Source organism: Tamandua tetradactyla, chromosome 26, assembly GCF_023851605.1.
Source record: "Tamandua tetradactyla isolate mTamTet1 chromosome 26, mTamTet1.pri, whole genome shotgun sequence".
NCBI lineage: Eukaryota > Metazoa > Chordata > Mammalia > Pilosa > Myrmecophagidae > Tamandua > Tamandua tetradactyla.
This window is the reverse complement of record NC_135352.1, coordinates 28,277,322-28,300,902: the sequence shown is the minus strand read 5'-3', so window position 1 is coordinate 28,300,902 and position 23,581 is coordinate 28,277,322. Positions and strand designations below refer to the sequence as shown.

The following is a 23,581-nucleotide window of genomic DNA, read 5'->3' as shown; positions in this document are numbered from 1 at the left end:
CACCGTTTTGCTGTTTTCCTTAGTTACTTTTGTTTGGATGAAGCTCATCCTCTAGAAGGGCATGTATGTACAGTAGTTATTGCCTAAACAGTCTTCAATGTGAGTGAAGGTGGAAGCCTCGGAGGAGCATGGCTTCTGGAAGAGAATAAGATACACAGAGAGGCGGCAGTGCTTCTTACAGATTTGACAATGAAAGAAAGAAAGAAGAGGGGAAATTTTTGAGAATCTTGAAATGAAAGAGATACATTTCTACATCATAATGGCCATATCACAATGAAAAAGCTGTTTTTATTATCAATTGTAATTTGAATGTCCTATGGCTTCCCAACCTGTGGCTATAAATGATATATTAATACATATATTGGTTTCCCTAAACTTAAAAACCCCAACCTATACAACCTCAGGAAGTCAATATTGCCTCCTGCTGTCACTACTACCACTTATTTTTGAGGTTTCCACCACCTCATATATCTTAGGGGCTTGGCTTTTGTGTGTCAATTCACTAAATATACTTCTTTCATCCCTAGCCTTGAAGCTACTACTTCCCTGGGCCTACTGTCTGCCACAAGGAGCCCCTCCCCCCCTTTTTTATCCAGCCCTAAAACAGATAATAGACAACTACAAGTCCCTACTTCCCTATCTGGCTCTTAAAAGAGTTAATGGATAACTGCAAGTCCCTAGTTTCTTATCTAGCTCCAAAGGAATTAATGCAAAGATGAAAACCTCATGGGACAAAAATTACTTCTAAAGCTCCATAATCTCCCCAAACCACCAAAACCTCCCTAAGCCATAAAAGCTTGTAAAAATCATGGACCCAAAAACAAATCTTGAATATGTGACAGGCTGGCTACAAGTACCAATAGTTATCTCTTCCTGAAACAATGCTAGCCTTATAAGCAACTGGTTAATATATACCATGTAAGCCCCTAATATTCAAAGGTTACTATGGAAAACTGCCCCATTAAAACTTTCCTATAAAATGAGCTAACTCCCTCCATTCAATGCATGTTTCTCTCTTGAAGATGTCCATGTTAATTTCTTTAACGTGTATTTGCTCTCTCCATATATATTAATCTTTACTAAATTTTCCTACTGGCCTCCCATCTCTAAATTCTTTTAACACCAAGACTAACAAACCTGAAACAGGGCTAGCTGCCACTATTGCCAGCAGGACCCCAGTTACAACAGGATATTTGTAAATCCTATTTACAACTGGGTTTACATCAACAAGACCAGGAGGTAGAAATTGAACATGTCCTCATGGGGGGGATTCCACTCCAGAATGCCATCAGCCATGACCAGGACACTGTTAAGATTCAGTTCTCACCATTTTACCTGAATTGTTGCCCATATCACTGATGGTACCCAGGCTTGGCCCACTGCTCATCAAGCTGTTAAGAGATAGCTAAGGAAACCTCCCTTTAACCCTTCCGGTGTGGCCACACTCTTCTCCAGGGATCCAGTCCATGGTACTGGACACTTCTAGCTCTTTTCCCAGGGGGCTCAGCAGCCCCTATCTAATCAATTCATGCAAATAGATGTCATGGAGTATGTTTAGGCTCTGACAAAACCACACTTGGCACACAAACTCCCTCACTCCATTCATGAGCTAAGATTCCAGGATAGGGAAAGAATGTGCCAAGAAAGCAAAAAGCTTAACAGTTTGTTGGTTTGTTTTGCATATAAGCTGAAATATACCCAGTTTTGAAATTGCTGAGCCAAATGCCAGGCATCCCATGAATCTGATGGGAATTATAGGCAAACTGGTTCACAATGGAAATTATATTACTGAGCCAGAATGAAGTAAATTATAATCATCTCAATAATGAAAAGTTAATTTAATTCCTTCTAGTGATTTTATGAGATATTTTCTGAATTTTCTTATTCTATGTTGTTTAAAAATAAAAGTAACTTGCCAGCAGGTTCTGATTCCCTCCAACAACTACCAGAAGGGGATAAAGTGCCTTCTAAACCTACTCAGTAGTATAATTAAACTCGTCCAGGAAAAGATGGGCCAGGATTTTTTTTTTAAGACTAATTTTAGCTATATAGAGAACTGGGATCAGAATTTTGAATCCTGGTATCCTCAGAGGTGATTTTGGGATTAATATTAAATCTACTAGGGGATAGATAATTTGAAATCAGGGCTCAAAGTATGTATCTTAGATATTATGCTAGTTTGAAATGGTTCTGTACCTCAGAAAAGCCATGTTCTTTAACCCTCATTCAACACTGTTGGGTGGAATCTTTTTGATTAAGTTGGAGATGTGACCCACCCAATTGTGGGTGGGACCTTTTGATTAGATGGTTTCCATGGAGATGTGTCTCCATCCACTCAGGGTGGTATTGTCTACTGGAGTCCTTTAAGTGGGAACCATTTTGGACAAGGCTTTAGAGCCCCCACAGTCAGGAACCTTTGGAGACGCAGTAGGAAAATACCCCTGGAGAAGCCTTATGAAACGAGAAGCTGGAAGAGAAAGCTAGCAGATGTCGCCATGTGCTTTTCCAGCTGACAGAGGTGTCCAGAAGCCAAAGACCCCAGGAGATGCCAGCCACGTGCCTTCTCAGCTGATAGAAATGTTCCAGATGGCATCAGCCTTTCTTGAGTGATGGTAACCTCTTGTTGGTGACTTAATTTGGACATTTTCAAGGCCATAGAGCAGTAAACTTGCAACTTAATAATTCCCTTTTAAAAAAGCCATTTCATTTCTGGTATTATTGCATTCATGCAGCTTTCACAAAATAATACAGCTATTTTACTGCAGATTTCATGATAGTTCTAATTGAGTGCTACTACATGCCCTGTGCTTTAATGGCAGGATCTTATTTAAGTCTTACAACTTTGCAAGTAATACCTCTATTTCATATATGAAGAAACTGGTTGTTGTAGATGTTAAGAGATTAGTCCAAACTCATCAGCAAGTAGATGAGAATTCAACCCAGGTTTATTTGACTTCAAAAACGTATTCTCTTCCCTTTACCCATTGCCTTTCCACATAAACTGGAGTGTATGGAATGATGACTCCCTTCTCTGGCTATTCTTACCTTGGATTTTGATAGTCTCGGCAAAGAGTAATTTCCTTGTGATGTGATGGTTGTCCTGAACAGGTCCTCAGTTCCTGTTCCTTTATCCCTCTAATGTGTTCTCCTCTACTGCAGAGGTTGGACATCCAGAACCATTTCCCAGAGTCCTTTGCCCCCAGGCTCCTCACTGTGACTTGGTTCGACCAGTTCATCCACTTGCATGAGATCTGGAAATCTGAAAAGACTTCTTGTTGATTGGGCTGTTCTCGTTAGCAAACATGATCGGGGAAATATTGGAACTTTTTGAAGGAGTTCCTCAATGTGCAATCACTAATTTCATAGATGTTGAGAGATAGTCAGGGTGGTGGTGTCAGGGACTTCCCGATTCATGGATTTCATCTTTGGCAGTGTGTTCTCAGAGTTGGTGCCTCCAGGGGCAGCCTTCTGGCTTCTTCAGTTGTGGCAGAGATGGAAGCAACTCTAAAGTCAGCTCATTCAGTCTTCCTAACAATGTTGTCAACACCTACTTCCCTCTAGTCAATCGCTTTCTGCTTCAAATAATTTTTTTCTTGAAACTGCACCTTACTGATACACACTGTTTTCCTTTGTTCCCCTCTAACTGCTGGTCGTTATAACTGCTAATCCTTCAGTTGCTCCTTTAAGCTCTAAAACGGAGTTTAGAATATCTCTGTCATTCCCTATCTCCCTTATCCAGCTTTATTTTTCTTCCTAGCACTTCTTGTCACCCAAAGATTATTTTTATCTATTGGTCGAAGGTCCACCCTTACTAGAATTTAAGCACCCTTAGAATAAGACTTTGTTTTGTTCACCTGCTTACAGCTCTTAAACATTCAGAACAGTTCCAGGAACTCAACAAATCATCTTGAGTGAATGGCTGTTTAACTTTACAAAATACTACTAAATTAATGCAATATAGCCTTGACAATGCCTCATCAAACTTTCATCTGGAATTTTAAAATCCTCAAAGATAACAAAATGCATTCTCTGGAACTCAGCATTATATTTAGGGTAGACCAACCCATCTGAATTTGCCTGAGAAAAGACTCCCAGTTTAGTACTGAATGTCCTGCTTTCGGGGAAAGCCTCATTCAGCACCCCCACCATTTAGCCCAGTTCTGGAGATGACAGCATACCCTAATTGAATACAAGTGGTGTTAAAAAAAAAAAAAAAAAGATGTGGCATTACATGGCCTTAAATCAACCTCACAAATAAAAGAGTTTGAAGAGATGAGCTTTGCCAAACCAGCCTGTTTCCTTTTCCACATCATAGCAAATGATCCCTGAAAATATCAGGTAAAACAGGATACAGTTTGCAGTTTTACTAGAACTTCTCTTTCCCTAGACTCTGAATATTTTAGTCCTGAGTCTGTGAAATCTCCTCTGAATTGCATTGCTACATTTAGAAAAAGGTACATGAACTTCCCAGAGAAAGGACACCATAGCACGTCCAGTACTAGATCCTGCTGGGAAGGCAACAGAAGTCTGAGTCTATCATCGAGTTGGGACAAAGAAGAGTGAACTCTGCTGAGAGTATTTATCAATACTAGATCTAGAAATGAATAATCGTTACTAACCATAAGGAACTCACCCACCCCCATCTAGCTGCTAACATTATCCTGAAATTTAAGGCAAATGCTCAAGTGTAATCTGTGAATTTGGAATATCAATGTCCTTGAACTGGCACATGAAAGAGAATTTGCAGAGCAGAGCATCCTTGGATGGCAAGAACCTGAGCTTTATGGCAGATGGAGCATGTTGGGTATCCTCTTGTCCTGATGATTCACATTAGTGAATTCTCTGTGTGTTTAAATTTATAATGTTCTTCTCAATGAAAACTGAAACTTAAAGATGCTATCGCCCTGGAATTGTTCCCCCCCCTTTTTTTTTGCACCTGCAAAAACAGTTGTGTGACTAAAATCTGTTGCCTGCAAATGCAGTGCTTCTCCAGTCATGTGTATAATGGGTTAAGCGAGCAGCAGTTGCACAATCACAGCACATTACATTCCAGAGAGCCGCAATCTCTGTTGGAGCATGTTTATAGAGCAGATATGGAGAAACTGACCAAACCTCCAAAGGGCAGCTTGTTTAGAGGAACAGAAGCACACATGCTGTTTTTCTTCTTAAGAAATGTGGTCAGAGGACTCCAAAAAAAAAAAAAAAAAGCTCTTTTCAGACTCTGCAAACTCTGAAATGTCACCTTTCTTGATCCTTCCACCGCATGGCCCAGGATCTTGGACAGACTTAACGTTTTTGCTAAAACCGGCTGTTAAGCCTGGCCACTTCCTTCCGGGCACTATTTTCAGCAGCAGCAGCCACACACGATCCCTGCACATGTTGTTAGTGTGGCCACAGAAGGAAACCACCATGAAACCCGCATTTGTAAAAGCAGCAGGACCAGCGATGCCCAGACAGAAACAGGGGCTGGCACCGGTACCCAGGGGGCCGGCTGGGGGCCGGGGCCAAGCAGCCCAGGGAGGTTCCTGTGTCCCAGGCCTGGGCTACAGCAGGGACAGCTGACCCAGCGTCTTCCTGCATCTGCTGACCTGAAGCTTTGCAAGGCCGGGGCTGGCCCTCCAGGTCTGTGTTCACATTCCTAAGGGGCGCAGCCCAGGGTTCCAAAGCTCGTTTCTCTTGGCATCGGCAATGGGGGTGGGGGGTAGGGGTGGGGCTAAGAGAAAGAAGAGGAAATCCTCGGGGCAGGGAGCCTTCTGACCTAACAGCCATTTCCTGGCTGCCCACCGTGCACTAGGCCTTGTTCCACATGCTGGGATGCAAACGTGACTGAGACAGTCTTAAGTTTACGGTCCTGTGGGAGACAGGCAATGCCCAATTGTGATGCAGCTGGAGAAGCTCGACTGCAAACTGGGAGCGGGCCGGGAGCTCACCATCCTGGGCCTGGTTTGTCATGGGCTGGAAGTTCAGGGCGAGGTGGTTGAGCACCCCTAGGTTAAGAAAAAAAAAAGTTTCTGCCTCTATGCGATCTTTCCAAACCAAAGCTGGGACTGAGGCATTAAGTAACTGCCCCCTGCCCCTCGCATAAGCTAAGGGCCTACCTCCGCTACCTACTGGCAGAGAGCTTTCTAGCCTTTTTTTCAGCTGCAACTGGACAGAATAGTGGGGTTCTTACTTTCACCTTTTATCTGGGTCTGTTTGTCCATAGTTAGAATAATAGGCGGATTTTTTTTTTTGAGAATTATAGGGGGATTTTTAGACCCTAGGAATTCAACTTTAAAAGAATGGCCTCAGGTGGTGCAACGGTGGCTCCGTGGCAGAGTTCTCGTCTGCCAAGCCAGAGACCTGGGTTCCATTCCCCCGCCCCTGCCCATGTGAAAAAAAAAAAAGAAGAAAAAAGAGTGGCCCCAAATAAATGAATATCCAACATTCCACCCACCAGTTTAGGGAGCAGGAGGCCATTTGGGGATTAACACCTTTTTCATTCACATGCAAAAATACTTCTGAAAGCACAAGTTTGAAAACTGAGAATCCTCTTTCCCAAAATTTCTATCTCAGTGGTTACACAATAGTCTAGCAAATTTTGCATTTGGAGATGGGGGTGGTGGGTGGGTGAGAAGTATCCTATTTTGGGATTTTGATGTCCAAAGGATCTGTTGTGTATGTATTTCTTATCCATGTATGGCTTCTTCTTCTCCATAGATACATTTACACAGACTAAACATTTCCTCTGGCAGCTCCTTCACCAGAGCATGGAAACAATGCTAGGGTTGAGTACAGATTTATTTAGAGACTTTCGTCCAGAAGAGGTTCTGGAAGCCCCTGCAGTACGCAGATGTGCTGGGTTCTCTCAGCCTTGGGGCTGGTCGGAAGTACCTGTCAGTGGACTCACGGTTCACAGCTGTGCAACCAACATGCCATGTTTTCAAGGGAGTGGCCAGGCACTGGCTGGAGACAACGAGACTACTGTTCAAAAGGCAGTTACACTCAACTTGCTACTTAAAACATATACACACACACAGCCAAGCCCACCATAAAAGCCTATCAGCTCACACAGCTGCCAGCCAGTGAAGCACACGTCCCAGATACTTCCTGTTGGTGACAACAGTAGGGGCTGAGCTTGGAGTTCATGAGATGCCCCAGCTCATGTTTTTCTTTCCCACATTCCCCCTAGGCATTGTGTAACTGGAGCTTGTTTTCCTACACTACTGGCAAAGTGCACGTAGGAACAATGCAGGCTTTCTCAGAAATATTTTAAACATGAATCTGGTTTTCATGGCCTTATTGGTATTGGACTATCTTTAAAAGTTCAATGTTGGGATTTTCAAATCCTTGCTTTTCTTCCACCTGGTAAGGTTTGGTATGTCTGGTGACAGCCACAGGAGTGAAGGAAGCACTTGGTGGAGACAGCGTTTGGGACCCCTTGCCTGGCTGAAGGAAGCAGGATGGGAGCTGGGAGGGAAAGGGGCGGAGGATGAGGGTGGGGAGGAAGATGGAGGGGAAAGTAGGAGCTGCCCTTAACCCTTTCATAACCACATCAAGTGACAAACTTCTGTAGCTTCTTTTTTAAAAATGGGATGAATAAACAATAGGACTTAGATATGTTACAGAGAACTGAACTCACTTCTTTAAGACATGGGAGAAGAGTGATTTTTAACCAAAAACCACACTGCTAAGATGATGTGGGAGGGGGGAGTAGTTAGGGAGGGGTGATCTCTTTCTTTCTTAGGACTCCTTTCACTAAGAAAGCAAGAGATTTTCCTGGGAAATTGAGATAAACAATCAACAAAGGTGCTCCTTGCAGAAGCAGTCAGCCATTACTTGGTGGCATTTTAACTATAAGACACTAACCAGTAAAATGCTTCAGTTAATTTTTGTTAAGGGCTGGATCATTTTATGACTGCTAATTGTATCTGCAGCCACACATATGGAGAACAAGTATAAAAAGTCCTTTGTCCTTTCTTGGAAGGCACCTTTTCAAATATTAACTTTGCAATCTCCTCCACAACCCCCCAAAGTTGGTAGGTAGGCAGCTGAGTTTTATTTTCCTGACTTTATAGATGTAGTGGAAGCACATGAGGTTGTGAAGTAACCTTCCTAAGGTCAGTTATACATATGCCTTGAAGTACAAAAGGGGTGGTGAATGGAGTGTGATGTTCTTTAATTCATTTGGTTATGCCAAAGACAGACTCTAAGGGCAGGACCTCTGCCCAAGGTCCCAGGTGACAGTGAAAGAGGAATGAATCCAATAAACATTTGTTATTGAAAATGTCTTATCCATGGCCCTGTACGTGACATGCATACCAAACTTCAGTCATATTTGAAAGCTTATGGATGAGAGCGGGGAAAATACCAACGGGGGTGAAATTTGCTTGTGGCATAGGAGAGGAGTTGATGAGGTGGGTAAAGACTCCATCAGGGTCACACCAGACCTGGGCTTGACTGGGGCCCGGAGCCCTTACTACCTCCTGACAAGGTAAAGCTCTGATTCCTCACATGTGAAATGGATGCAGGTCTCTATAACGTAGGACGACTAGGAGTAGTGCAGAGAACACCTGTGTAAAACACTTAGCACAGCACCTGGCACAAGGCAAGCCTTCAATAGAGTCAGGCATTTGCATTCTCACAGCAGGAATCTCTGGGGTCTCTTGTGGTCCTCAAGGGAAAAAGCATTGGTTCCTGCGGTGGTCTGAAGCTGCATGTACCGCAGAAATAATGTTCTCAAATCTAGTTCATTCCTGTGGTGTGAGCCCATTGCAAGTGGGACCTTTTGATAAGCCTATTTAAGTTAAGGTGTGGCCCACCCCATTCAGGATGGATCCTATTCCTTTTATTGGAGTCCTTTATAAACAGAATGAAATTCAGACAGAGAGAGAAAGCCATGGAAGCAAACAGCTGAGATCAATGAAATCAGAAGAGAAGGGAGAGAGTAGCAGATGCCACCGTGTGCCTTGCCATGTGGCAGAGGAGCCAAGGATCACCGTCAGCCAGCCTTCAGCTTTCTGAAAGCATCATCTTGATGATGGCTTGATTTGGACATTTTCTCAACTTTAAAACTGTAAGCTAATAAAGTCCCACCTTTTAAGCCAATCCATTTCATGGTCTTTGTTTGGAGCAGCCTAGGAAACTAAAACAGTTCCCAAGAAGAAATGATGCTTTGTCATTCCTGTCCCATGACTGTGCTCTAAAGCAGACACAGACAAAGCCAGGCACTATGCCTATTAAAAATTTAACTATATGTCATATTCATTTATTATCAATCCACAGGATAATTTGATTGCTACATGAGCTCATAAAAGCTTTTTCACTTTACAAAATTAAAAAAAAAAATGTGCCACAAGGATGTAATAACAACTGCTGATAAACAAGAAAAGGAATCTTAACATTATAAATTTGCTGTAGAAAAGATAAAAAACAATTATATTTTCTTTAGAATTTTACCTTGAATAAAATATTCCCCTGTATAAAAAATAAAAAAGCTTGCTCTGGTTAGAATTAGAGAATTTTTGTCTTCAAATCTGGGAATTTGCATAATATCTCCATGATGGTTTTCCTTTGTACCGCGTGGCATTCAAGCATAGCAGATTAGAAAGAATTTTTTTTTTTTAAGCAGTCTTAAAATGGGACATCTGTGCGGAAGTTCATTTTCTTCTCCTCCTCGAGGATGTGGAGCACAGGCTTTAAGGGGAGGAAAAGAACAGAAGAGACTGGACGGAGGTGGGGACGGGAGGGCGGGTTGGGGGGCAGGGGGGATGCTGAATGTGCTGTGAAGTAGAGCAGGGTCACGAGAAGGCCTACGTGTAAGTGCTTTGAGATAAGGTGCAGAAGCAGACTGCAACATCGCCAGTACTGCCCTATGTACATATTCACAAGAATAAAAAATTCCAGCTAGTTCACATTTTCTCGTCCATTCCAGGGCATCCACTCCGCCATGCTGGTCTTGGCTGCACACCTCTGTGGCCCGTGCGGGTTGGTCCTATGACGTCCTTGAACTCGAGGGAGCAGCCCTGGGGGTGGGGGGGGGGATCCAGCAGGCTCTTAGAGATACACATATACCGATGGGCTGGAGTCCTGAGTTTAAAAAAGAAGCTCCGGTATTGGAGTTGGACACAGCAATCAATGTTCTATTGTCAAGGCTTTTTCCCTTAGATTTGTCTAAAACAGGTGTCAGAGAGGAAAAATAAAATACAAACAAACAACAAAACACAGCCAAGGAATCCCAGCAGCCGCCGGGGAAAGCCAAGGACCTTAACAGCTCTTGACCCGAGCCTGGGTGATATCGGAAGTTTTCTTGATGACGCTGGCCCGAGCCTCCCGGTCTGGCCGACTGCTGCTGGGAGCGGGGCTCACAGAAGGCGCCAGGGGGAGGTCGGAAAAGGTGGGCCAGGAGCTGTTGTAAGGCACGGGACAGCCTTCCTCCTTGATGGTGACCTGGAGGTCGGGCTTGTTGGAAGTGACAAAGGTGGCCATGCTGGGCAGCAGGTAGGTGCTCCGAGTCCCCAAGTTGCTGAGGTACTGTTTGCCTTCAATGTTCCTCTTTCGCCAGTGTGGTCGCCCCTTGCAAAGAAAAGAATGGAGACATATGTTTCCTTTTGCTTCAATCGAATGGCACCGGTTTAGAAAAGAATAAAAAAAAAAAGCACCGTTGTCCCCATGTGTTGGTGTGTCACCTGAATTTCTTAAGAGTCACCGAATGAACAAAAGCTCAGCAATTAGGGCCTTCCCTGAAATCCACACCCAGCTACTGAGCAAGGACTGGTCTCTCTTTTTATTTTTTTGCCAACTTTCCTGCTTGCTACCTTCCCAAAAGACACAGTCAGTGCTATTCTATGAGGGCAGGAAATCAAGGTAGCAATTGTTCCTGTGCCCCAATGCCCACCCCCCCACCCCCCACTCTGCTCCAGCTTCCCAGCCTCCTTACTATTAACTAAGTTTTGGGCCGGGGTGAGGAGTTAGTCAAGCTCATAGGTTCTCCCTCCTTGGTGGAGTGTCTGGTCTCTGTGTCAACCTGCACTTTCAGAGGAAGTCCAGAGAGGAACTTAGCAACAGACAGAGAGAGCCCTTTGCTCTCAGATGGCCACCCGGCTACTCCAGGGTGGCTTCCTCCAGACAAAGGGCTGCCATTTCGGACCTTGAAGATGCAGGCTCAGACTCTACGGGAGCATCCAGGGCTACTGTCTTTTTGCAGAGTTCCTGCACTTAACTTGAAACTGAAAGAGGAGGACCACTCATTTGCACAGCTGTTGATTTTCTCTCTCTCACACTCGCTCAGGCACACGCACAGAGCAGGCTTAGCAGGAACTGCTCCCTGCCACCCTTACAGCCATTTCCTGCCATTGTGCGCTGCCTGCCTGGGAAGCGGACTCAGAGAGGAGACAAACACACAGCCTGCCTCTGGGCTCGGCCTCGGAGAGGGAGTGGAATCCAGGTTTGGGGAGAATTTTTAACTGCTACGTCCTTCCTGGTGTTTACTTCTGGTCATTGGTCGCTCAGAACATTCTATTTCTGTTTGTGCATTAGGATGTTTACAGTGAGAACATATCAACGTTTCCCTGCCTCAAGTTTCACCCCCTTTTCCTGCCGTCACAGCCTCTCTTTCTGATCGTTAACATTTTACTTCCTTTCCTCCCATGCAGTTCCCTGCGCTTAGCTGTATCATTCAAAATCTAAAAGTAAAACTCATGATCAAAAGTAAGGAAACTTAACTAGCAGCAAGGAAACCAAAGTGCTGCTCAGGAAGGCTCTTCCAAACGTCTCCTGGAGCCGAGTGGCGCCATGCTTACCTCCGAGCTCTCTTCATCACTGGGCACACTATCGGTGGTTTCGCTTTCTGTTCACAGAGAGAAAAACAAGGGCCATCAATCCTGCCACTCAAACGGCTCCGAGGCTCAGGCAGTGTTTGAAAACTGTATCACAGCTTCATTTTTAAATTTTTTTAAAAGAGAAGTGGGTAACTAAACTAAGACAACCCCCCACCCCCGTCTGTAAGGTCAAACACAGTAACTTCTATCTGGGGGATGTCAGGGTGAATTTTAATTATACAACCTTGGTCCTTTAGAGAAAGCTGCTTTTAGAGTCGAGGACTGGCTTTCCCTCTGAGGTCAGGATGGAGGCGATGTTTGCACCGCATCCCAGCGGGGGGCATTGCATCCCACGGGGCCAATCTGCTTTCGGCTCCCCATACCCTCTGCTCACACCTGCCTCCGTTTCAGACCTTTTCTCTCACTGCTGCTCTGGTCACCATGCCCCACGCTGCTCCTCCCTTCCGATCCACGTCAATTACTTCATCTAAGTCCTACCTCGGTCAACATTATCCAAGAGTCTTCCTAGGTCATCCTATTCCACTCATCTCTCTCCTTGACCTCATATCCCTTTGGTACTTAGATCCTTAGAGTTGCCTCTTCCACCTGAGTGGACAAATTCTGGGGTGGCCCCATGACTCTCAGCTCCCACCCTTCACTTCCTTTCTCCCTTCCCTGCCATGTGGATGGGACCTGAGACTTGCTTCTACACAACAAAATACAGCAATAGTGACGGGATGCACAGGAGGACCAGGGCATGATTAGGTGACATAAAACTGAAACCTGACTTAGGAGAAGACTATCCCCCTTATTGGCACTGAGAAATCAAGCGACAAGACGAGGAAGGCTCACGTGACAGTGAACTAGGGGAAGCTTCCAGCCAACAAGGTTCAAGGGCCCGCCAGGAACCAAAGCCAATCAACCACCCCAGGTGTGAACTTGGAAATGGACCCGTCCCCACTCGTGTCTCAGCTGCCTTGGCCGTAGCTTTGTGGGACCTTGTAGCAGAAGACCTGGTCCATAGGAACTGGGCTCCTGACCCTCAGAAAATGCTGGGTGATAAATGTGTTGTTTTAAGTCACTAAGTTGGTAGTTACATGGTCACCATCCTGCTGACTGCCAGCCCTGAGACACTCAGTGAGTTACAGACCCGCACTGAGTTGTCTCCATTTCCTCACCCATAAAATGGGTGCATCCACACACCTGCATAAGAGGATTATGTGATGAGGAAGTGACAGGGTTTAGGACCCGGCACAGAGTGGACACTCAGTAAATGCTAGCTGTGCTTTTAGGTTTCTACCCTCTGCTCATCGGCATTGTTCGACATCAGGTCTGCATGACAGACTGGATTAACAGAGGCAAAATCAGTGGTGAGTGGTTACACATCACCTGTATGCATAAAGAACATTCAAGTAAAAACATATATAACTTGTTCAAGTAAAAAAATAACTTTTTTAAAGTAAAGATGTGATGGTGCCCAGTTTTTCAATACTGCCACGGGCACAGAGAAATGAAAGCAAAATGGGTAGAACTTCTAAAATAAGCCCTTAGAGATCATTACTTAGAATGGGTCATTCATTTTATAGAGCAAGCCTGAAGAGAAGCTCTCCTAGTGAACATTTAGAGAGCGCTGTGGGCCACGCTTCACCCATGTCTCCTTCAACTGGCACAGGGGACTATGAGGCAGCCACCCCTGCCCCACTGCACAGGGGAGCTAGTGTATTCTACTGCCTTCCACCCCATCCCTGCCGCGGGCCCAGCTGGTTCCCAGCCTAGGCAAGGCACTTTCCACCACATGGAGTGGCAGCCACAGACGAGGTGCTCTCCAAATGAGAAGCTAAAGGACCAAGTGGCCAAACTATGTGTCAAGTTGGTTCTTTAGACGAAGAGAAAGAGGACTGGCTACCTGGCTGGACCCCTGAGCCTTTCTGCAGGTTGTGAGCAGCTAGGCAGCAGGTCTGTACGCTCCTTAGGCAGAGCTCATCCTTCCCCAGGGCAAATCCCTAGAGGAAGCTTCAGCCTCAGTGGGCCATGGCCACGGCTCTGAAGGCACCCGATGTGTCTCTGTCACAAAACCTAAACACCAGAGAAGGAAAATCCCCCTCCTCACACTGACGCTCACACTCGCTTTGTGTTCTTGGAGAGGCGGGCATCAGGGTTGCCACCCGAGAAGGAAAAGGAGGAACAGGGATGTTGAGACACTTGTCAAATTTGCGAACTGAGTCAGCATGGAGCAGCGAAAACGAAACTGTGCTTGTGCCCCGGGCACAGGACCTCGGCTCCCTGAAGCCCTCCTGCTGCTCCTACCACTGACGAAATTTCAAAATCCCCTTTCTATTTCCATGCTCGGCTTTCTTTTTTCTTTATTCTGGTGCTCCAGAGCAAGGTTTGTCTTCCTTCCATCTAGGTCCAGGACAGCTTCACTTCTGATTACTCTCCATAAATGGCATCACAGTCTGTTCTTTCCTCCTTCAAATAAAAACTAACATGCCTCAAGGCTTGCTGTGGTAGGTGAGGTGGGGGGTGAATTCCACCACAGTCCAAACTCACAGATGCCGCAGGGGGGCGGTCAGACCCTCAGTAAAAGTCCTTGGTGAGACCACACGTGTGGTGAGAATGCTAATTTCCTTGATATGCCCAGTTCTCAAATAGAGAGAAATCGTTTCAGACAAGAAAAGACACACCTGTCTGGGCTTAGGCTTTACACTGACACAAACGTTCATTAAAGAGGATATTTTCTAAATTAAGATGAACTACTTCTGAAGTCGACCCTCCATATTAGCAAAATGAGGTTGTTAACATTTATTGCCTGAAAAAAAAAAAAAAAGGCCTGAAGTGTCTTCAGTGTAGAAGCAGGAAATGCCTGAAACTCCTGCCTGAGGACCAAGACCCTCCTCTCTAGAGAAACAGGGGTTCCCCACAGACACCCTTGAAGTTCTCGGTTGGGGTACTGATGTCCATTTTCCTGTTTTCTTGGTTGTACTTCACCATTGCCATATTTTTTAGGATCACTTCTGGTATACGAGAAATGAGTTTATTGCAGCTACAGCTACTGGATCAAATGGTACTGTTGAAATATCAATAGGAGTTCTTATTCTATTTCAATCAACAAGTACTTCCATTTTGAGTAATTTGCATTTTTTACTTACTTTGAATACAATGAAATTTTTAAAACAATTGGAGTTGCTTCACTAGCATGGTCTGAATAAGCTGAAAATGTTTACAGAGTAATAACAGGTACATGATCTTGAGCAACTCACTTAACCTTTCTGGTCTCAGTTTCCCTGAAAGCAAATGAGGTGAGAGGGAAGGGGAAGATTTGGATTAGATGATCTCAAAGAATCCGTCTTCCAGTGTTGCAATTCTAAGATGATATTCTCCCTTGGGTTGACACTTCATTTTGGTCCACTTTTTAATGCCTCCCTGAGAAAACATACTGTCAAACTATGTCAGGTACATTATGGGGGAAGGAGATGACAAGTTTTATGATAAGGCCTTTTTGTACTCTGGCATCCTCGTATACTTTTTGAAAGCTTTTGTCCAGTAGGTTTTAGTAATAATATTTTGGCAGATTTCTTTCCATCATTTCTTCAATTACCCTCACTCACTAGGAGGCTTGACTATAAGGCTTGAATTGGAATTTTTCTCAATCTCAAAGAAAAGCTACCTATGTCTCACCAAAACCATATGTCTCATATGGTTTCCATGAGGACCAAGTCTATAGTAGTTGCCAGTCATCAGGAAATCTCCATTTTCTTGGTTGTAAGTCATTATTCCTTATGCTTTCCTCTTAAGTCTGTTCGCCACCAGCACTCTTCCTCCCAAAAAGAAATTTTACTGTGGCTTTCTTTTTTTTTTTGCACAGTCAAGCACCAGGAATCGAACCCGGGTCTCTGGCATGGCAGGCGAGAACTCTGCCACTGAGCCACCGTGGCCCGCCTTGTGACTTTCTTTTAATGAACCATCGACAACCTAATTAAATCCCGGTGCCAGAGATCAGGCAAGAGGACACTTTACAGCAGACCTAACCAGACTATCCCCTGGAGTTTCCTAAGGGTGGGTTTTAGGACACCCCTCCAAGTTTTGTGAATCAAACTCGAAATTTTTATTGTTTTAACACATCCAATGCAAGTACTTTCACTCAAAGAAACAGTCTCTTTTCTTTCTCACCAAAATATTTAGACCACAGAAAAGAAGACAGACTTGCAAGGTTGAATGTAATTCTGAAATTCTACTGGGATTATATTTCAGTGTTTGGTAGGGGGGAAAATGGCAAACAAAAGGCCCCAAATACCAATTTCTTAAACACATGATTAGAGGGGGTTGAAATTCAGTTGAACAGCCCCGACAAGGGAACGCTGTCATGAAAAACAGGCGAATTTGGGAATGGAAAATAAGAAAGGTGACTACAACCAGAAAGCTGCCTTTACGAGCAAAACACTAAAAATTGCTGCCTGAAAGATTTAAACTAGCCATGGTCAGTAACAGATCAATTTCCTTAGGGTTTGTAAGTTCTAGAAAAGTAGTGCTGATGAAACATTTTGGGTCCACCCCATAAGCCTCCCTTTCAAAGATTTCAGAGAAGGGAGACAATGCCAACGACGGAAGGCCAGGCTCCAACCAAACCTCCCGCTGTCTGCCACCCTGGCACTCATAGCCTCCTTTTCAAATCTATGCAAATGGCCTGAAAAGGGTAATGAAATTTTCATTTCTCTCTGCATGGCTCAGCTGTTCTCTGGTTTCTTCTGCTAAAGCAAAATGTCGCTGCTGGCAGAACAGGAAGAAGAGGTCTTTCCAAAATCCCCAAGAAGGCAGAAAAACCTTATTCAACAGATAAACATGAAAGTCTATTCTAAAGTCACAAGCCCTTAAACCCACATACACACACATATGAGGTATAATAACGCCTGCAGCAGCATGATACAGAAGAGTCATGAATTTTTTAGCCAGAGCTATGTAAATGTAGGAAAAGTGGCTCAGTGGCTTCAAGCTTCAGCTATCTCAACTGTAAAATTAAGGCATAAACATTCCATCCTGGCTCTTTTCGTGGGTCCTAGTGAAAATTAAATGAGACCACTGAAGCATTCTCAACGGCAAAAGCCAGTGCAATTCTCCCGTGCAGCACCGCAGGGGAGGGCTCAGCACAGGGTCCTGGCATTAGTACACCTGTGCTCCATGCATGCGACCAGCTGTTGCTTTACCCACAGTAGCTTCAGATTTCTATTAAAAATTGGGGATAACAGCGGTACCACGATGGCAGTTATTCTCATGAGAATTAAGTCAATCGAGAGCAAGCATTCAGCACAATTTCCAGAGCACAATGACCAAGCAATAAATTTATCATTATTGGGGACATTCAAAGAACTTGGCTCATGCAGGAGTTCAAAATGTGCTTGATAAATTGATAATTACTGATGACAAGCTTATCCTGTTTGATCAAGTATAATATTCTTGTGGCCAAGGTTTGTTCTCGCCTTCCTTTTATCTTCTTGGCAAAAGGAACTTGGGGTTCAAGTTGCAAGGTCATTACTTAGTGGCCCATAACTCATAAACAACCAGCTACTTGAATCAATCTGATTGGAATGCTGACATTGTGCCTATGGGGAGGTGGCACCCTAACTGGAGGACACTCTATTCAGAAGCATGTAAAGGAGCTCTGGAAGAATCCCTGAACTCTTCATTAGAGCTGATTGTCGTTCTCATGCATAATACGGCATCGGCTGCTTCTTTTTCAAAAAAAATATTTTAAAGCAATAACACTGGCGCAGCATTTATATTTCCTAATTATGACAGAGTCCCAAAAAACTAAATGGAGACCAACAGGAAGACAGTATAAGATGATGTAATGTTGGTGGATAAAAGTTGCCATAATTTTATTCTATAAGAATGGAAGAAAGAACTGAATCTGATTCTAGTCCTGTGACACTGGCTGGACCAATTTCTGTAATTATATGGCCATTCCCTAGGGAATCGGAAATGGGTTCAGACTCCTGGCCCGATCAGAAGCTTTACTAAATAGAGAAAGGAAGAAAAAGTAAGAGGAAGTGTCAAGGACATTTGGTATAATGGAACAGATCTAGTCCAAAGCCTTTAGTGTAAGTCCCGGCCCAAACACTTATTGGTTTTGTGACTTTGGGCAATTCACTTCACTTCTGAAAATGAAAGTAATGGAAGAGATGATCTCTAAGCTACTATTCAGCTTGTTCAGACTGAGATTCCACTTAAAAAAAACCTGCAAGATTTCCAATACCTTATAGTGAAAATAAAATAGACTCTGATGAGCTGCTTCCCCAAAGCAATCTTACTATCTGTTAATCAAGCATGACAACATTATGGATGATTGAGTAAAGACATTCCCTGATCATGTCTTCCAAAAGTGTCCAAGAAGACACTGGTCAAGAAAGCTAAAGCATCAATCATTCCAATAGGAATAATTCTTAGCACAGAGGAGAAATTCTCTGCTGTGTGGTGAAACTGGTTACCCTAGACTGAGGGTGCACCCCTCCCTGGTTCCTTGGCTAGTTCAGAAGTTTCCCTCCTCCCTGATTACCTGCATAGGAAGACACAGGGGAAATCTGGAGAGGGTACAGCTCACTCATGCTGACCGGCTGTTCATCGCTCTCAGTGGTCACTTCCACAACTTGGCAGATATCCGGTGGGTTAGTGACAATCTCTTGATCCTCAATGTTGCTATCCAAATGTGATTGTCCTACAACTTCAAAGAAAAGAGAGCCATCACACACCGAGGCCACCAACTTCAAAACCTCAAGGAAGAAAAACCTTCCCCCAAAGAGCCGAATAGTCAGGCGACAAAGTCCTGACCACCATCTGTCACCTGCCACGAAGCTGAAGAACAAGCTTCAGCTTTGAGTTGATGTCTCCATCTCCAGAGAAGCAGCCTGCCAACAGTCTGGCTTCCCATGGAGCTAGACATGGCCACCTGTAAGAGCCACTGGCAGCATGCTAGGAACAACCGTGGGAAGCCAGGTCACAGCTAAGGCTGCGTAACCAGAGGACACATAACCAGACCTAGCCTCAGGACCCGTCAGGATAGTGCTTTGAGCCTGACCCATTTCTGTTCTCTAGCCTTGCTCCGAAGGAAGCTGCTGTGCTATTTTCTGGTCTCTGTGGCCCAGAGAGACATTATCGAATCCTACTATAGAGGAAGGACACCCGTTGTATCCTTTCTAAATGTAGGGTGCTTGTTCCTATGCCCAGTGCTCCTTCCACTTTGTGCAACAAGACCTCTGGGTCCAATTCCCAATTCTGGTGGACATTAGTAGCATCAGCTCCCCAGAACACTGATAAGGTGGATTCTGATGACCCTGGCTCTGCATCTTGCTTCAATTAATTTATTATTATTATTATTATGTTTTGTATGGGCAGGCACCAGGAAATGAACCCAGGTCTCTGGCATGGCAGGCAAGAACTCTGCCACTGAGCCACAGTGGCCCACCCCTCAATTTATTTATTATACTTTTAATTGTGTGAGATCATTGTAAATTCACATACAGTTATAAGAAATAATACAGAGCATCTCATGCACCCTTTACAGTTTCCTCCAATCTTGCAAAACTGCAGTACAAAATTACAACCAGGATTTTGACACTATTCTAATCCACCCATCTTGTTCAAATTTCCTTGGCTTTGCTTGTAGTCACCTGTGTGTGTGTGTGTGTGTGTGTGTAAGAGCACAAGTATGTATTTAGTTCAAAGCAATTTTATCACCTATAGAGGTTCATGTATCCATGACCACAGTTAGAATACTGACAGTTTCCCTCACCACGAGGATCTCTTGAGTTACTCTTTTGTAGCCATATCCACCTCCTTTATCCACCTGGCACCCACGATTCTATTTTCTATTTCTATGATTTTTCTCATTTCAAAGACGTTACATAAATGAACTCATATAGGAAACCAGGGAAATCCCCTGGAGATTCATCCAGGTTGTTGTGTCCATCAGCAAGCTAGTTCCTTTTTATCGCTGAGTAGTATTCCATGGTACAGATGTACCACAGTTTGTTTAACCTTTCACCTGCTGAAGGACATCTGGGTTTATTTCCAGTTTTTGAGTATTAGAAATAAGGCTATTGTGAAATTTTGTATCCAGGTTTTTGTATAAACATAAGCTTCCATTTCATTGAGATAAATGCACAAGAGTGCAATTACCTGGTAGTATGATAATCACATGCTCAGTTTTATGAGAAACTGTATTCCAGAGTAGCTGTACTATTTTATATTACCAACTGTGTTCTATGAATGATCTAATTTTTCCACAACCTTGTCAGCACTTGAAGCTGTCACTATTTTTTATTTTAGCCATTCTGATATATGTGTTGTGATATCTCATTGTGGTTTTAATTTGAAAGTCCTGCCCTTCCTAATTTTAACCAGAATTGACATTACACTACCGTTGACAGTTGATTGGATGAAATATCCCTCAAAATTGGCACCCATCGCCATGTGCCTTTCCAGTTAAGAGAGAACCCCTGAAAGTCATTGGCCTTCTTGAACCAAGGTATCTTTCCCTGGATGCCTTCATTTGGATATTTTTATAGCCTTGCTTTAGATGGGCATTTCCATGGCTTTAGAACTGCAAACTTCAAGTTAATTAATTCTGCCTTTTAAAAAAAACCAAAACTGGTACCCATAAATAAATGGGAAGATAATAAAATGGTAATAACAATATTTTCCCAAGGTCCTCAAATAATTTTACCACTATAATTGATGTTTTATTCACCCCATGTAGGTGCTTTTAGCATTTCAACCCATAAGCATAACAGGGAAAGAATCAATGCTATTATAGATGAAGAAACTCAGGCATAGAGAAATAGCATGACTTGGTCAAGGTCACACAGTTTGGACTGTGTGCAATGTTCTACCTCCCTGACATTTTCTCACCCTCTGTATGATGTTCAGATTAAGCATGAAGGGGACCACATTCCAATGTCCTTGAGAAGTTAGCCATTATGGGCAGGTAATATGAACAGGTGGGGAGGGCAATGAAATGACTAGCATGAGGTAGGGCAAACATTATCTGACTTTTAGTAAAAAAAGGTTTTAGAAGGAAATGGGAATTCACAGATTCAAGGAATAAAGAAAGGAAAGGCAGATGGAGGCTGGGAAAACAGATCTGGGGATGTGAGAAAAGAGTCCACAAAGCTACCGCATACAGATAAAAGGAAAACTGGATGCTTGTTAAGTTTTCCTGAGGGGAAACTGTGGTGATTTGGAGCTATGCACCCCAGAAACAACATGTGGCATGGGTTCTTATAAATAGGACCTTTGGATGAGTATACTTCAGTTAAGGAGAGGGCCAAATGAACCAGAATGGTTCTTAATCCTAATACTGAAAGCCTTATCGGGAAGGTCACATAGAGAGAAAAGTCAGAAGCTGAAAGTCAATAGAACATGGAGGAGAAAGGAGAAGCTAAGAGTGGCCGCCATGTACATGGCCATGTGAATGAAAAGCCAAGGGCCAAGGATCACCAGCAGCCAGTAGGAGAACGCCACAGTCCTCTGGAAGGAAGCACCGCCTTGATGACGGCTTGATTGCAGACTTCTCCTAATCTCAAAATCGTGAGCCAATAAATTCCAGTTGTTTAAGCCAACCCATTGCATAGGATTTGATTTGACAGCCAGGAAACTAAAACAGGGGTAAAACTAAAGAAAAGGAAAGCAGGCTATATATCACAGGCAGACTCCCAAATTCTTATTTTATCCATTAGACTATCCTATTTAAGTAGGATACATTCAATTACGCAGTCCACTAGATACAGATTGAGTGTTAATATTGACCTCTCTCATGATTTCTTCTGCCTCTTTTCTGAAGAAAAATAAATAGAAAATCAAACTGATTCCTAGACCTTCCCTGTCCTACCCCATGTCTTAAGAAGCAGCTGATGAGCACAGATGAAAAACAAAGTGGTGTGTGTGTGTGTGTGTGTGTGTGTGTGTGTGCGTGCGTGTGTATGTGTATTGGGGGAAGAGAGGGTCTTATAAGCAAAATCTTGCACACTGAGGTAATTATATAATAACTTATATAGATTTCACTTAAATCAAAGACACTTTTACATCTGAAGCTCTAAAATGCATTTTTCCTTTGTACTATAATTCTTTAACATACAAACAGCAAGGTATGTTAATAAACGATGGCAGCAGCTCAAGTCTCTTCCTAATGATATCTCTTTGTTCTTATGAGGAATTCTCCCCTCTTTGCTTTTTCCCCATTGCGCCCAATCCAGCCATTCAACTAAGAAATATTTATTGAGCACCTACTTTGTTGTATACAGCATTGCTACCAAGTGCTTGAGGGGCATAAAAGGATCAGTCAAGGATCCTGTTTGTAAGAAATCTTGTGGAGCTATAGGGCAGCACATATAAATCTAGATAATACATTTAAGGCAGAATGTAAAGAATAAATTTAAGGTAATAGTTTTTAAAAAATAAAAATGGGTTGGGGGATGAGTAGAAGTCATGGGATAAAAGTGGAGGAAGGGGAGTATTTCTTCCAGTTAAAGGAATGACAGGTTTCAAGGAGGCAGGAACAAGGAGGGGGTGAGGGGTAGCTGAGCAATAGGCAGGACTGAGAATGGTGGGCTGCAGGAGCCCCTTCCTGACCACACCAGCACATACTGACACCCCCCCACCGCACCCTCTAAGCGCATCTCAGCCTCTCACTCATTGTCCCTGCTGTTCAGCCAAAATTACAACAATGTGGCATCATTTCATGATGTTCTGACTTTTTGCCTCATGTTGCTAGCTAACTTTATATCGTTCTCTAATTCTTGATTTATATGCGGTGCATCTCCCTAACTACATCATGGCTCCTAAGACAGCTGAGAACCTGTGTTAGAACTTTCTGTGTCCAGCCATACCTCTTGCTCCTAGCTTGCATGGAGAGCAGCTAGCTCAGTGACCATTTGCTGAATAAATGGATGAAAGAGGTTCAATGACTGGTCCAGACATTTTGTTTGGGAGCTAAGAACCAGAGCCCTGGGGAGTTCATGCAAAATCAGGAGGTGACAATATTTTCTAGAAAATTTCAAGATAGTTGCAGTAAGTGGGCTCTTTGCAATCTAAGCGAATTGATAAAAACAGCAGGTTGCTAGAGGCTTGGGGTAGGAGTGAGAAAACCTTAGGGGTTTCTACATCTCAAATATGGGGCTGTTACACACTGAATGCATCTGTCAAAATTCAAAGAATGGTGCAATTGAAGAGGATTAATTATACTGTATGCAAATCATACCTCAATATAAGTGACTTCTGAGAAGAAATGGTGATAAAGCACCTCGACTCAGATTTTAAATATTTCTTGAATGTTGGTGGTCAGGTTGGAAAAATGGGTTTGTGTTTTCCATGCCACAACCTGGGGACCCAGTTAATACAGTTACATTATCTCTGAAGGTAAATTTTCCCGGTAGGAGTGTGTTGCTTTATGGTTCAGTAAGTAAGGGATGACCACCTCTCAACATGGCTGAGGGCACTTTAGAAATTATTCCCAACTCTCAAGTCACACACCCAAGAGAGGAGAAAGGAAATCCCAATGTCTGAGATGCTCTCAGGGTGAGCCTGAGGCCCCATCTCTAAACAAGCTCAATCCCTCTCCGTCTTTTCATCCATGTCAGGTGAGCCAACCTTTGCCCCAAGTGACAAAACTGACAGCAATACTGATGTCTTAACAACAGAAAAGTTGTACACACAAAAAAGCAAATTATTAGCAATCTTACCACAAATGAGGTCAGCAGTGACACCTCTGTAGGTGCTAAAGAGTATCCTATTGG

The 23,581-nt window shown here is 43.6% G+C and overlaps 1 protein-coding gene across 5 annotated transcripts in view; it reads right to left on the bottom strand.

The window, feature by feature from the left end:
* Positions 1–7,575: 7,575 nt before the first annotated feature.
* The window catches only part of IRF2 (interferon regulatory factor 2), a 94,273-nt gene continuing 78,267 nt past the window's right edge, over positions 7,576–23,581 (bottom strand). For 3 of the 5 annotated variants that reach the window (XM_077144512.1, XM_077144513.1, XM_077144511.1), the window contains exons 7-9: positions 18,349–18,513; positions 11,781–11,827; positions 7,578–10,554 (exon numbers count right to left, since the gene is read on the bottom strand). In XM_077144512.1, the coding sequence (XP_077000627.1) occupies positions 10,246–10,554; positions 11,781–11,827; positions 18,349–18,513 (521 nt within the window). In that variant the 3' untranslated portion in view covers positions 7,578–10,245. Of the gene's footprint in view, positions 10,555–11,780; positions 11,828–18,348; positions 18,514–23,581 lie in introns of all 5 variants that reach the window. The other 2 variants (XM_077144514.1, XM_077144510.1) reach the window with 2 other exon arrangements.